The sequence below is a fragment of the Drosophila rhopaloa genome, unplaced genomic scaffold (assembly GCF_018152115.1).
Source record: "Drosophila rhopaloa isolate 14029-0021.01 unplaced genomic scaffold, ASM1815211v1 contig_2, whole genome shotgun sequence".
Lineage (NCBI taxonomy): Eukaryota > Metazoa > Arthropoda > Insecta > Diptera > Drosophilidae > Drosophila > Drosophila rhopaloa.
Window position 1 is genome coordinate 24,223,289 of NW_025335083.1, and position 14,643 is coordinate 24,237,931.

The 14,643-nt window shown below is 45.2% G+C and overlaps 6 protein-coding genes across 8 annotated transcripts; 2 read left to right on the forward strand and 4 right to left on the reverse strand.

Annotated features, from left to right (window-relative positions):
• Positions 1-91: 91 nt before the first annotated feature.
• LOC108039540 (RNA-binding protein 5-B) lies at positions 92-4,865 on the reverse strand. Its single transcript, XM_017116578.2, has 12 exons — positions 4,582-4,865; positions 4,063-4,512; positions 3,702-3,936; positions 3,576-3,645; positions 3,276-3,349; positions 2,836-2,913; positions 2,650-2,776; positions 2,300-2,536; positions 1,772-2,242; positions 911-1,712; positions 603-852; positions 92-540 (listed from the first exon to the last, which is right to left on the reverse strand). The coding sequence occupies exons 1-12, from the start codon at positions 4,698-4,700 to the stop codon at positions 424-426; spliced, it is 3,030 nt and encodes a 1,009-aa protein (XP_016972067.1). The 5' UTR covers positions 4,701-4,865; the 3' UTR covers positions 92-423.
• A 398-nt stretch (positions 4,866-5,263) lies between these two features.
• LOC108039533 lies at positions 5,264-8,648 on the forward strand. 3 transcript variants are annotated; one of them, XM_017116568.2, is made up of 5 exons: positions 5,264-6,047; positions 6,324-6,535; positions 6,627-7,240; positions 7,402-7,541; positions 8,575-8,648. In XM_017116568.2, the coding sequence occupies exons 1-5, from the start codon at positions 5,433-5,435 to the stop codon at positions 8,587-8,589; spliced, it is 1,596 nt and encodes a 531-aa protein (XP_016972057.1). In that variant the 5' UTR covers positions 5,264-5,432; the 3' UTR covers positions 8,590-8,648. The 3 variants fall into 3 exon arrangements, with proteins under 3 accessions (XP_016972057.1, XP_016972055.1, XP_016972056.2); XM_017116566.1 differs by lacking the exon at positions 8,575-8,648 and adding an exon at positions 8,501-8,545; XM_017116567.2 differs by lacking the exon at positions 8,575-8,648 and having other exon boundaries at positions 7,402-7,565.
• Positions 7,604-8,190, reverse strand: LOC108039535 (zinc finger matrin-type protein 5). The gene is made up of 3 exons (XM_017116570.2): positions 8,005-8,190; positions 7,812-7,946; positions 7,604-7,755 (listed from the first exon to the last, which is right to left on the reverse strand). The coding sequence occupies exons 1-3, from the start codon at positions 8,132-8,134 to the stop codon at positions 7,604-7,606; spliced, it is 417 nt and encodes a 138-aa protein (XP_016972059.2). The 5' UTR covers positions 8,135-8,190.
• A 28-nt stretch (positions 8,649-8,676) lies between the features above and the next one.
• On the forward strand, positions 8,677-11,312 carry LOC108039531 (phospholipase A-2-activating protein). Its single transcript, XM_017116562.2, has 4 exons — positions 8,677-8,834; positions 8,904-9,770; positions 9,825-10,454; positions 10,512-11,312. The coding sequence occupies exons 1-4, from the start codon at positions 8,677-8,679 to the stop codon at positions 11,221-11,223; spliced, it is 2,367 nt and encodes a 788-aa protein (XP_016972051.2). The 3' UTR covers positions 11,224-11,312.
• LOC108039534 lies at positions 11,252-11,984 on the reverse strand. Its single transcript, XM_017116569.2, has 2 exons — positions 11,551-11,984; positions 11,252-11,488 (listed from the first exon to the last, which is right to left on the reverse strand). The coding sequence occupies exons 1-2, from the start codon at positions 11,908-11,910 to the stop codon at positions 11,309-11,311; spliced, it is 540 nt and encodes a 179-aa protein (XP_016972058.1). The 5' UTR covers positions 11,911-11,984; the 3' UTR covers positions 11,252-11,308.
• Positions 11,985-12,070: 86 nt separating this feature from the next.
• On the reverse strand, positions 12,071-14,180 carry LOC108039532 (integrator complex subunit 14). Its single transcript, XM_017116565.2, has 2 exons — positions 13,571-14,180; positions 12,071-13,514 (listed from the first exon to the last, which is right to left on the reverse strand). The coding sequence occupies exons 1-2, from the start codon at positions 14,109-14,111 to the stop codon at positions 12,292-12,294; spliced, it is 1,764 nt and encodes a 587-aa protein (XP_016972054.1). The 5' UTR covers positions 14,112-14,180; the 3' UTR covers positions 12,071-12,291.
• Positions 14,181-14,643: the final 463 nt, after the last annotated feature.

The window sequence follows — 14,643 nt, forward strand, 5'->3', positions numbered from 1 at the left end:
AATACCGACTATTAGTAATCGATAACTATTTGAATGCCAGTGCTGTAAAGCGCCCGCAATCAGCTGTTTTCCAATACAAAAATATTTAAACTTTTAAACGTTATTTAAATTTATTTGTGTACAATTAGCGTAAGAAATTGGCTTAATCATAACTCAAACTATAAATGTATTATCTAGAATGCCGGTTTCACATTTCCCTATTAATTTTAAAGTAAGCTGCGCAGTGTCAAATGAGAAATAAGTTTTTACTTAGTTTAAATTCGCAACAGAAAATGGGTAATAAATTTCATGTTTAACCATATTATTTCAATTAGCTTTTTGTGCTTTGCAGCTTAAGTATTAAAATTTAACGGCCCCTTTTAGTTTAAATGGGACATATAAAATCGGCTTTAAGTTGTAAATGATTTTAGGCATAGCCTAACCTCAAGCGTTTTCATAACGCTGCTTCATCATCTTCTTGATGTACGATTTGTAGTCGTTGCCCGGAATCATGTGTCCCGATTTGTTGCCCAAGCCCACATTGTTGGTGCGACCCTCTGCCTGGAATACGAATTATGTCAGTTAATATGATAATTTTTATGGTTAAAATCTCTGCTGCTTACCTCTATGATCTGAGTCCGGCCCTGGTTCTTCCTGCCCAATCCCTGGCCCTCCGACCAGCCCATCTTTTGCAACAGGCGACTGCCCACATTACTCGAACTGATAGGCATGGCTGGAGTCGCCCCAGAGGACTCCTTCTGTCGCGTCTGTAACGTCTTGATTTCCTGCTCGAATCGCTCCCGGCTTCGATTTGGCGGAGGAGGATCGCTCTCGCCGTATTTTAGCCTGCGCTCCTTGGCTCGGTCACGGTAACTGAGGGATTATAATTAAATGAATTAAATTTACACCACTTGAACAACAAAACACTTACGATAGTGCCTCATCAATGCTGTTTCTTCCAGAATTTTGATTAAGCTTAGCCAGATTCTCTTTGTGCAGGGTGGACATCTTCAAGTGCTTTTGTAAGATGTCCAGCGATTGGAAGGCTCGCTTGCAGAGCAGGCAAGTTAGCTTCTGGAAGTCCACATAATCCGATTCCTCGGCGCCACCACCTCCAGATACACTTCCTGATTCCGAAAAACTCTGCGCGTTCTGCGATGTGGATGCACTTTCCTCTTCAGAGTCCGAGGCTCCACCATAGGCATTTACAAGCTTGTTCATCGGACCAGGACCCGAAGGAGGCACATAGTCGTTCAGCTTGCCCCGCTCCTTCTTTTCGAGAATGGAGAATCCCACATCAGCATATCCTCCTTGATTGCCTCGTGAAGAGCTGGGGCCGTCGGTTGCCAATATTGGTTGCGGCGTGGCCACTGCCGTGTAGTCCTTTTTCTGGTTCAGCTGCTTGGCCCACTTCTCCATGTCCTTGACAATCTTCTTGGCCACCTTCACTTTGTCGTGCTTGTTGCCGCCCTCCTTGTCCTTGTCCTTTTCCTTGACCTTCTTGGCATCATCCTCTTTCTGCTCGGCCTCAGCGAGCACTTCCTTGAGGGCCGCTTGAGTGGAAGCGGGCGTGGCCAGCACGTACGTGCTCCTTCGCTGATCCCAGTAGAGATACGCACCCGTCTCGTTGTTGTAGTAGTACTGCGAGTGGGCATCGTAGTAGAGGCCCGTGGTGCGGTCGTAATAGTAGCCAGAGGTCTCATCGTACTGGTACTGGGTCACATCGGGAGTGGCTGCAAGGATAAATGGAAATAGATCCAGTACTTCAGAACATATGTGTGGTTGCACTTACGGTAGGTCTTCCCATCATTGCCCCTGGGCGCAGTAACGCCCTGGGCAGCCAATGTGGCCTTCACTTCCGCCGCTGCCTGTGCGGCCGCTGTGGCCGCTGCCGTGATTGTGGTCTCGATGCTGTTCATCTTCTTCTGCTTGCGCTGAATGGCCGAGAGGGCCACCGCTGCTCCGGAGTTGGCCTCCGTCACCTGAGGATCACTGTTCTTCTTGCTAATATCCGTCGTGTAATAATCTGTGTAGTACTGGACGTAGTGGGCATGCTCCGCGGGATTCGAAGCATACAAAGAGGCACTGTATTCAGCAAGGCGCGGCACATCGGCCAGGGTGTAGTTTCCACCCAATCCTGAGGGTGGCACCGCTGCAATGTCCCCACTTTGACCGCCTGGTTCGTTGGCTTTCACTGCTGTTGCTTTCGAGTCTTTGGGCTTCGCTTGCCGATCCTCCAAGTCATTGCAATAGGTAACGGCAACTGAAAGGAAGAGGAGAGTTATGCACAAGATTTTAGGAGTACACAAGGGCCAGTTACCGGGTCGGTCATCCAGAGTAAGTGGAGGATCCAGCGATGTCAAGGCGTTGTGCACATTCATGGAGTCGACGAGGGTGTCAAAGTGAAGGTAACAGATGCCTCGCGATGCCTGAGTTAAGGTGTCCCGACTGATCAGCACCTTGCTGACCGTCTTGCTCAATTCCGGCAGGTGCTCCTGGAGGGCAGTGAGAACACCCTCCTCGTTGGTCAGGGCGTCCAGGTTGCGCAGCATGATCTCTGCATGGAATGGGGAAGTGGTAGAGAAATCGTGGCTGTCAGTGGTGTGTTCATTTTCAATGCGTTCGACGCTACAAAACGAGATGGCAAGTGAGTATATGTAGTTTGTATACTTTTGGTGAGAATGCTGCTGACTTCGTCCACGCCCTCGCTGCCGGAGGAGAAGGTGGTTTCGCTATCTTCCCGGGATGTTTTGCAAACGAAGCAATAGAATCTAAACTTGAAGTTGCAAACGCCACACTGGAAGGCACGAAACATAGTAATCAACACATCAAAATTGATTTATTCAATCCACCCACCTTGTTGCAATTCCAATCCTGTATCCGCTTGTGACTATACTGCATGGTCACCCGCTGATCGTTCAACTTCAGTACGCCCTGGAGCGCCAGACATGGAAATAGGAAAAAGAAAGGTTCAGGATTAGTAACCCATCGAAAGGATTCCCTCTTTCACACTCTACACAGTCACCAGTTGCTTCTGTGTTTCGTAACGCGAAGTTTTAACTGCTGGCGATCTCCTCACAGCGCTTCCTTGGGCAATAACAATAAAAAATTAGTTTCGCGTTCAGTTTCCATGTTTCTAGGATTATGAGAAATTCAGATTGTGCAATAACAAGCTAACTTTTGGTTGGGATAAGGTCATTGAACAGAGAAACACATTTTGTTATCATTGCACAAAGAAGAACCTTATTTGCTGATGTTGAAAGGTTCAAAGGGTTTCTGGTTGATTGCGCTGATACCTGTGTAATATCCATCCATTGCTTCGCCTCCTCAACGGTGTTAAACTCGACAAACGCTATACCGCGTGATGAATCTAAATATTCGGATAGAAGCAGATACAAAATGTTTTCGTCAAAAAATGTTGAATGTTTCGATAGGTTTGTAACATTTTTGTGGGAAATTGTATTCTTTTCGTTTCTTATATGGCCGGTTAAATTCGTTTTGGTACATTCGTCTCCATTATTTGCATAGTCGCACATACTTTTTGGACTTACTCACTTCTATGCTGTAAGTGCAAAGTCAATGATTTCGTAACCCACCTGTGCCATGTTTCCGGATTATGCGAATGCAGGCTGGCTCCATGTTCACCTTAATCAGCTCGCTCATGATCTGGAAAAGGTACATGAGTAATTAGCAGATGTATTTCAGATTCATTTTCAACCCACATCTGCCCTAGTCATTTCCTTGGTGAGACCGAAGATAATGATTATGTTGAGGGCTTCGGTGGTGCCTCGGTATTTGTTCCTCCTCATATGACCCTCGTCACTGTCATAATCCGATGAACCTCTTCTTTCCCGATCACGCTCCCGATTACGATCACGATCTTGTTCCCAATCCCGTTCTCTTTCTCTGGGCATATTGTTTCCGCCGCCGTTCTGAAAACGGTGTTCTCTGGAGCGTCTATAATACAGATACATTCATTAATTAAACACGTTATTATAGTTTTAAGCAAAACTTCATAGGTTGAACTTAAAGTGTAAGTAGAAAATTTAATATGTTTATCTTCATTTTATTTCTTTAACTCACGTGTTGCTTTCGTTGCTTCTGCCTCGGTCGTCGTGGCTCAAGTTCCTGTTCCAGGGTCTATTCTGCTCCCTGCTTGGACCCCTGTCTTGGTACCTGTCGCCCCTTTCCAAGGAGTTACGCTCCCGGGAATCGAGGTCCCGGCAGCGCTGTTCATACTCATAGTCATTCAGCTCGCGGTCACTATCACCACCATCTTTATCCCGATTCCGACGATCGAAGCTATCTTCTCTACGGAACTGGCGACTATCAAAGTTATTCCGGGGGTTGTAGTTGCGCTGTTCCTCCCTGTAGTCATCGTTAATCAGATTGTGGTACAAATCGGGGTCACCACCCGCTCCGCCTCCTCCTCCTCGACCACCACGATGATCGTTTCTGAACGTGGGGGAACGATCGCGACTCCGAGAACGAGAACTGCGATGCCTGAAGCCTCCAAAACCGCGATTACGCTCACTGGAATTGGTTTTTATTTATTAATATAGCTTACATATAGCTTAATATTGATTGGGAAGTGATTTATACCGTGAGCGCGACCGGGATCGGCTGTATCGAGAACCCGGCCTGGATCTGTAGAAATTGTTGCCCCGACCCCCCTCATTTCCACTGCCTCCAGAGAAACTGCGCCGATTACGCGAGTCCATGACCGACTTTGATTGGTTTATCCTTTTGCCGGGGTATAGTTGAACGAGAGCTCCTAACTAAGAGCTCTCTTTTTTCTCTATTATTAACTAATTTTGCTCTTTTATCCCGGCGACCTTATAACAGACCGTATATTTTTTTTTCTCAAGAACACTTTGGTCCCTGTTTTGCCATTCACTGCGAGCGACATATCGATAAGCTCAGAGAATCTTAAGATGAGACAATACTAAATGTTTTTAAATGTATGCAAATAAAATAATAAATTCATCAAATATAGTCGTGAAGCTGATTTAAAATGTTTTTTTAATTAATTAGAACATGTGACAATAATAACATTACTTTAAATCAAATTTTTAAAGTTTCAGAAGAGATGCGTTAGGGATCGAGTGAATTTGTTTCATTTCGCCAAACAAATTGAGCAGTCATTATTTGGACAGGTAAAATAATTTGCGCTCTTATTATATACACAATTAACCGTTAAAAATTAAAGGCAAAAACATCGTAGAAAAGTTCGATTAGTTAGCTGACTATTGTCCATCTCGATAAGAGTGTTGGAAAGGGCACAAGTGCCACCACTGAGTGCCATTCCGTGCAGCGTGTCTTGGGGAAAAACCAACTTAATTTATTTAGGATCTGTGTAAAGATAGACTTCCCCCGAATATCGAGCACAAGTACTTACATCTTATCGCAGGGAGATTGTGTACACCCGAGTAGTTTATTGCAAGACAGTCACGATGAAGAAAGTGCTATTAACGAAATCCCAGCTCATCCAGCCAGTCGTCGCAGTCGGATCGGATCTTCTGCCGTCCAAGCAACCAGCTCCAGTTCGTGTTATTTCAATGCCTGCCCAACTGGGGACCACCACGTACAATCAGAGGAAGTCCTTCCAGCCTGTTTACGAGGATATTTTCAAATTACTCATGCGCATTCCTGATAAAGCTCTCACCCAACGGGTGATCGACGCGATTAATGGGCGTAATAGTAGTGATAAGGCCGCTATCTCCCATCAAGGTAAACAATGTTCTTGTGGGGCCCAAAAAGTTAATGCTTCTACGCAGACGGAAACTGAACCCGATCCTAGGACTATAAAATCCCAGGAAAAGCCAGCCATAAAGAATGAATTATTAGAATCAATCAATCAATCTACAAATAGCCACATGGCCAGTCCAACTTCCACTGGACCCGAAACACCTATACCAACTGGAAAAGTTCCTAAAAAGCGGGGGAGAAAGCGAAACACATGTGTGCCAAAGGTGGTCAAGAGATCGGCAGCTGAAATGGCGCTCCAGGAGCGAGAGGAAAAGCAACTGACGCCCGTGGTCACCAAGAAGAAAAAACAGGAGGTTGTGGTAAGTCCAATATGATTGGTATTAAATTCACCAAAAACCAGTAATTTAAAACCTCTTATAAACAGTTGTTTGTAATGAAATATATGTTCTTCCTAGAAATATTACAAGTCCATGACTCGATTTTTCTCCCCTAAAAGGAAGTGAAACTTGATAATAAATTACTCTGCTGTTTCTATAAAAAAAATTCGTCAGAATTATGAAACTTTCCCCAGCATGTTCAACGACCTTATCTGACTAAGATTACTCTGACATTTATTATAATTATAATTTGTACAGGACACCGCAAATTCAGGGGAATTTAGCTTTACAAAAGCGACTCCTCAGCGTCGCCAATCGAACGAGTCTGAAATATCTTTCAACATGGATATGCTCAACCGAGTGGATGGCTATGTGGAAGATTATATTAACGGCTCCAGTAAAGATCGGATTCTACGCATAATGGCTCTTGAATTTAAAAAGGCTCATATAATGTCCGAAGAAGGATTGCTGTGAGTAATTGAAAACAGACATTAAACATCAATTACATCATTGAAGACTCCAAATGACATCATCTTATTATTACATATGTGTTTATTTTAGGCCCATTCACGATGAAATACTGCACGGTGATGTTCACGGGGTGAAGCGTCAGATGTTTGTGTGCAGTCACGCCAACATGGACATCAATGAGCTACTAACCTCCGATGGCGAGGATTGCCTGCAACTTGCCTTGGAGAACGACACGGGTTCGGAGATTATGTCGATGATTTTAAGGGCTGGTTGCCTGACCGATCAGCTCTATGAGAACTCAAACACAGTTCTCCACCTAGCGGTTATAAACAATATAAATATTGAGTCCTTTAGGCTACTGATGCGTCGCATCGACTTGAATCTTCTACTGCTGACCAACGATGATGGTTACACGGTTTTGCACCTGGCAGTGCGTAACAATCAGTTTCTGGTTGCAGAAGCAATTATGGATATTATAGACGAGCGGGATTTGGGAGATGCAGTGTACAGAAGGACCATGGAGGCTCCAAATGCGAACGAAAGGGACGAGAAGGCATTCGGAAAGTACTATGATCGTGCCTGCGAAAGACTGGAGCTAAGTAAACCGAAGTTGAAGAACCGCCGACATAAACTAGATGTGATCAACGCCTCCGACGTTAAGGGCGGCAATCCGCCCCTTTTTTATGCCGTCGAAGGAGAGCAAGGTAGGTTTATAATACACCATTTCTTTTCATTTTATACAATTTCGTAAGATTGAATAATGATTCATTGCCGAACTTCGAGCTGGAACAGTTCGACTGAATCAGCATTAATGTTTGAACAGTTCCATAGAAACAAATATTTATTTTATCTTATCTTATTACAGAACACCTTTGCTATTTCCTGCTAGCACATCTTGCCGATCCCGATGAGGAGAACTTAAGCAGGCATTCCCCGAAATCGTTTCATTACGAATACGCTCGCACATTACGAATTAACCTGAAAGTGGCCCGAGTTATGGAAAAGGTGGCTACCATATTGAATAATTAATGAAAATTGTGTTAATTGTAAATACATCTAATGACTAATTAACCCCAGTTTAGCTCAAAATTAGTTTCTCTGAGCTTGGCTAAATTTATGTTCTGTAAAGAAGGAGGTAATCCTGTCTGCGAATGAGTTTTCCAGGGCCATTGATTAGATTTACCTCTCTTTCGGGAGCGTGACTTCTTTTTTGTCAGAACTAAAGGTTATATCATTAAAATCTTATTTCTTCAAAGACAACATTAAATCTCATACCTATTTTTTCCAGTTCCTTTAACTCCTTTTCACTATAATGACAGTACTTGCAAAACAGATCGAATTTACAGTAGCCAGCTAAGTAACGATTACAAGGTATTTTTCGCCGCTCTTCGGTCAATATCTTTTTGGGATCTAAAGATTTTCGAATTTTAAATTATTTATTTAGTTATTGAAAATGGTAAATCCTTACCATCATAACGCCGCATATAATTTGTTTTTGCAATTGTGTGGGAGATGCCATCATTGTGCAGTTTTCGCACATTTAAATCGTTTTTCATAAAACAACAACAGTAATCACAAAAGTAACTTTTTCCGCCCATTGCTAAAAATATAAACAACTCAAAACAATACTTTTTAGCATAGAGATGGAAGACAGGATTCAAGCCTGTTTCGGCAGAATGGGTAAATATCGATATTTTTTAAATATAGAAGTTTAAAAAAATTGGGTATCTTTTGCTTGCAAATTTTATTCTTATTTGGTTGTTTAAGTATTTAAATTATCCATCATATAGCAAAAACAAGTAAAATTTCGAAGAAATTCAGTATTACGGATGTACCTGTTATGTTTTTCACAAGCTACATTGCTACAAAAAATATTTTGCTCTGCACAATAAGGTATTACGATATGACTTAAATATAGTAATTTTAAGAATTATTAACTTGTTTTTTAAATCTCAAAATTATAGTTTGCGAAACTATCGGACTCGGTTTATTGACCTTGAACCGAATGCGATAGTCTCACCGTTATCTGAGTGTGCAGATTTTTTCGCAGTGAATGGCAAAGTCGCTGACAGCCGGCGAACAAAGTAAAACTTTTTAAGCGGAATTTGGAAACTAGGATAATCAGGACATTAGGCCAGATATGGAGCCATCGTTGGACAACTACAAGCTGAGCTGTGAGCTCCTGGGTCACAGCATGGACGTGCGTGCGGTGGCAGTGGGTGGCGCTGCTCCGGAAGGTGGGCAGACTATTCTGTCCGGTTCGAGGGACAAGAGCACAAAGCTCTGGCGGCCCACTGGGTGAGAAGAGCAGTGGTAATCTTTCCTAATCCCCATCCTTAATACCTGTCCGTTGTTACTCCCCGCCAGAAACGAGTACTTGGAGAGCCTGACCCTGCAGGATCACAAGAACTTCATATCCTACATCTACTACTTGGAGCCAGAGCAGTGGATCTGCACGGCCAGCAACGATGCCACCATTTGCATTTACAAGCAGGACGGGTTTGTGCCTTTGCTTTCCCTCAAGGGTCACGGGTCAACGGTGTGTACGCTCTCGGAAGGATTGGCGCCACGGAGCCTGATCAGCGGGAGTTGGGACAAGACCGCACGGGTGTGGTCCATCAGCGAGGCGGGCGACGTGACCTTTATTACGCTGGAAGGACACAAGGCGGCCGTTTGGGCAGTGGCTACGCTGAAGGACCAGCAGAAATATGTGACCGGTGGAGCTGACAAGAACATCTACTACTGGAACGCCAAGGGCGAAAAGCTGCGCCTGCTTAAGGGACACACGGATTGCGTGAGGGGTCTCATCGGCCTGGAGGCCAACACTCTGCTCTCGTGCGGCAATGATGCAGTACTCCGCTTCTGGAACGAGGATGGCGAGTGCGTCCGCCAGTTGAGCGGGCACACCAACTACATATATTCTATGGACCGAAATCAAGCTCTGGGCGATCAAGTGGTGGTCTCCTGCGGCGAGGACAGCACGCTCCGCATGTGGAATGTGATCACTGGCGATGAACTGGGCGAACCCATCCTACATCCCGCCATTTCGGTGTGGTCTGTGGCCTGCTTGAAGAACGGTGACATAGTCACCGGCTGCAGCGATGGTGTGGTCAGGGTATTCAGCCAGGTTCCTGCTCGGCAGGCGAGCGAAGGAATTCAAAGAGCCTTCGATTTGGCTGTGGCCACCAGAAAATCTCAGATGAACGAGGAGATCGGTGGGGTGAAGAAAACTGAGTGAGCTTTATAGGAAAATTTATTTTTCTTCCTCTAAACAACATTCTTTTACAGTCTTCCTGGTCCCGAGGCCCTCTTGTCCAACGGAACTCGCGAGGGGCAAACGAAGATGGTGCGACATCCCGATGGTTCCGTCAAGTGCTATAGTTGGGAGTTGGGTAACTGGAATCTTGTCGGCGATGTGACAGGAGCATCTGGAGGCACACAGGCGAGCTCTGGCAAAAAACTGCATGAGGGCAAGGAGTACGACTTTGTGTTCAACGTGGACATCTCCGACACGGAGCCACCAATCAAGCTGCCTTACAACCGGGGCGAGGACCCCTGGCAGGCGGCCCAGACATTTATCCATCGCAATAACCTTCCACAGGCCTACCTCGACCAGGTTGCCAACTTTATTGTGAAGAACTCGCAGAGTGCGTCTGTGGTGGTGGATCAAGCACCCACTGGCTATCAGGATCCTTTTACTGGAGGCTCCCGCTATGTTCCTGGCTCGAGCAACACCAATGTGAGAAGTGGTGGCAATGTGGATCCCTTCACGGGTGCCTCTAGCTACTCCACAACAGCAAGCAATGCCCAGTCGCAGGTGGATGTGAACTTTGTGCGAGCCGGTGACAAGCACTTTCCGGTTAGCAGCTACCGCACCTTCGACACGTGTGATGCCAAGAAGGTGTTGGAAAAAATGAAGTGGGTGGATACAGATCATCTTCGTTTTAAAAGCCACTGATACCTTATTTTTTCCAGGGAGTTCAATAGTAAACTGACTCCTGCCGAAGGCAAAGTTGGAGACGAAGTCTTGTTGGCTGTCATTAAGCTAACTGACCAATCACCCGAGCTGGATCTGACCTCTCTGGAAGCCCTGATTATCCTGCTGAAGTGGCCAGCGGCTATGCTCTTTCCAGTGGTGGACATTCTTCGCCTGGCCGTGAGGAATGAGCCCATCTTCAGTGTCCTAAATAATAGCCACAACTTCCTGGATATCGTGATCCCCCAATTGACTGGATCGGCAGCCAATCAGCTCATGGTAGTTCGCTGCCTGGCCAATAGCTTGAGCCACACCACCGGACGGCAGCAGGTGGAGTCCCATCTGCCGGAGATCATCGAGCTAGTGGGAGTCATCAAGACGGGCAGTGCCAACCTGCAAATTGCAGTGGCCACGTTCTATTTAAACCTTACTATCGCCCAGACTGTGAACGTGGCCAAGTCGGAGGTCTGTCATGTGGTCACCTCCGGAGTGGTGGAGCTGCTCAAGTGGGCGAAGGATCTGGAGGCCTGCTACCGTTCCATGCAGGCCATCGGCAACCTGACCACCACTTCCTGCGGCCAGGAGACCATCGCCCAGGTTGTATCTGTGGACTATGTGATGGACAAGTTGCGGGAACTGACCAACACTCCGCAGAGCGAGAACTTCAACAAGGTGAACTTGGTGGGTCAGGCCCTGCTGGCTGCGTTTTAGGATCGCTGCCAGCCTCGTTCACTTATGATCATTCTAAATTAAACATATATTGGAGAACGTTTTTTCTAAATACACAGTATACACGCTAATCTTTTTTGGACTTGGAATGCTGTGGATTCTCCGCGGACGAGGAAGGTTCTGGTCCATGTTGACGGTTGCTTATCCGGTCTAGGAGTTCATGTTTCCAGCGTTCTTCGGGCACTCCTTTGGCCCAATCTGGAACCGTGATGTTGGGCAATGTTATTGTGGACATGGCTTTAAGGATCTGGAGTGGAAGGATGGGGATTAGTAGAGTATCTTAGTAATTATTAGTTAAACTATGGGTACCTGTTCTGTTCGCGTTTTATCCAGATCTATTTGAAGTTCCCTTGGTCTTGGCTCACTCCACACTTGACGCTCAATTTCCACGTCCGCTGGCTCGATTGACGGCATGTTAGGATCACCATGAGTGACTGGAGCTGTCATCAAATCAATGTCCTCGTCGTTATCCGCAGATGGAGCCTCCGGTTCTGGGGGATTATCCTCAGTGTCCATTCCATCATCATCATCCAATGCAAGTGGTTGGTACCCATCGTAGGCATCTGAATCATCGTCATCCTCGCTCTCCACGCCATTTCGCGGATGATCCACCGCTGGCGTTGGAAATACCTCTTGGCCAGGATCTGTAGGTAATTCCGGACTTCCCATTTTGCTCAAAATAATAATAAAGTTTTGTCATCGATAACGATAGGCAACACAACAAGTGCTGTAAAATTAAAAAATATGTAGTGCTTGTAACAACGCAAGAATACCGTTATATTCCAATTTGAAAATTTATTGTCAGAAGTGCCCTATTTCAAAACTTAAATTATTTTTTAACATTCTTTATAATGCTATTATTTATCATTATAAAGACAAATGCCATACTTTTAAAATGGTTTTTTTATGTCAGAAAGTATTCTAAAGTATCTATCTATTTGAAATAAGAATAAAAGGAAATTGAAAACATCCTTTCGTTAAACTGCAGATACCAATATCAGATCCAAAAATAAATCCATCAACTCTTACATAAAAGACACAATATATATTTTAGTACATATATGGAGGAGCAGGAGCGGTGGCAGCTGTGCTACTAGCATCGGAAGCCCCCACTTTCTGCAGTGGTATAATCGTGGACTTAATATCTCTATTCGAGGTCTTTCGTAGTTCCGTTGCCGCATGTTGCAACTGCAACGTGCACTCGTTGCTGGCACCATTCAGACTGAGATGTGCGCACTCCTTCTCGAGTAGCATGGCCAAGGCCTCCAGCAACTCCACAAATCCCAGGGCCAAAGCAGCCCGTCGAATTCGATTGAGCTCCTTGTAGAAATGCTGCGTCTTATCCGGCATCTTCTTGGCATGTCGCAAAACTTTCTGGACATCTGACTGAAGGCTTGCCTGCCGAATCCACACAACACTGCTCTGGGAATAGGATCTCCGATCGGCACGCACCGGAAAACTGGCTGTCTCTCCCGGTGCCAGATCCTCGGGGAATCCTAGCAGTTCCAAATCTCCAACCCAAGGTATAACATTTGTGCCAGGTGGCAGTATGTTCAACATCAGATTTGACTTCTTTTTGCCATCGGTGAACGCATATATGAATCCATACCACTTGTCGCCCACTTTTACCAAAGCGGCCATGTTCTCCATTTTTAGGGCACCATGAAGAAGGACGCAAAGGTTTTCCTTCTGTTGTTCCGTTTGCGGGCCGGGTTTTAGAACAATGGTTACATCGTCATCGCCACTCTCCTCGGTGTCTTTTGGGTCCTTGGCGTAAAAGTCTCTGATATCGGTTTCCAGCTTTTCCAGCTCATAGTTGGGATTGCTGATGTCCAGATTGAGTTTCGGTGGCTTGGCGGCTGCCGGCAAACTGCCAGACCTTCGGCTCCCGGCACTCTTTTCCCGCTCTACTTTTGGAAGCACCCAATGACGACTCCAAGTTGCCGGCGAACCAATATCAGAGAGGGCTAGGAAACCACACACCTCAATCCTCTGATCTATGTGGCGGATGGTGGGCTCTCGGCCAAACACCGGCGATTTTTGCTCATAAGGTGCTGTGGGTGGCCATAGCAAAACAGGTGCTTCCATGCGGAAATAGCTGCCACACTTTAGGGTCACCTCAGAGGACTTATAGCTCGTCTCACACAGACGCTCAATCAGCTCGAAGACCGTAGTACGTCCTAGTTCGCTTTTGTGGCTTGGATTCGGGTTGGGATTGGGATTACCTTCCACTGTCTCTGGGGTTTTCGTAGGCTTAGTCATGAATAGCTGTCCTGGAAGGGGAATTAAATGATTAGGAATTGGCATATCCATTAATTTAACACGTTACCCTTTAGTGAAACCTTGTCCAGAAGCTGCTGGTACACCGCCAATCCCCTGGTGAAATAGTGATCGCCATGCAGGCCCAAACAAATGAAGTTAAGATTGTAGTTGGCTAGGGTCTTTAGAAAACTAAACTCCGGCTCTGTATCCTTGCCGGAATAGGCTTCCAGGAAGCCAGTGATGGAGGTATGGCCGAAGCCGAGACCACAGTCCGTAAAGACCACCACTTGGAGGATGTTTTGGTTGCCCCATGGCGACATTATGGACACCACAGCCTTGAGCATGCTCATCAGACAGGCCTTGTCCACCGGCTCCACTTTCTTGACCGCCTGCCGGATCTGGTCGTAGTCCCGAGTGAAGTCCACTTTGAGCTCCGACGTAGTTGTGTAGGAAAGCAGAGCAAGGTGCTCCAGTTTTCCGGCTGCCGTGAGATTGTCCAGCAGATGCTGAATCCCCTTAATGGCCAGCGATTGGTAGGTGTGCTCATTTCGTCCTGGAACAGGACGAAGCATCGATAGCGATGCATCCAGCGCTATTAAGGTGGGCATCTTTTTTAATAAATACAAATTATTAATGTTTCCGGCAAATTTGGTTGTTTATGCATCTTCTTCTTTCGCTCCAGCTGAAATGCCATTCAAACGGAAATCACCCATCATATTCCTTGTGAATGTTTGTTGTCCATGAATTGGCGCCAATTAGGAATTCAAAAAAGAAATTTAATAAAATTCGTTTAAAATCTACGCAAAAGTGTAATTGTTACCTTTGCTATATGATTCCTGAGTTGTCTTATTTAAATTAACAAAAATATCAAAAAATGCATATATTTTTATTAACAATCTAATTAACCATTTATGAATATTAATTCATATTCTATATTGATTTCACAAAAATGAAGAGTAAATAATTTGTAGAAATATTATTGACTTATTAATTGGAATCTCATATATTAAATTGTTTGGGCAATACTTTAACTCTCAATTTGGCGCCATCAGAATTAAATTATTTTTGAGCTCATAGGCATCCCCATCCATCGATTTTGTATGCTGGATTTTAATTGTCTTGATTTTGCCGCAAAAGCAT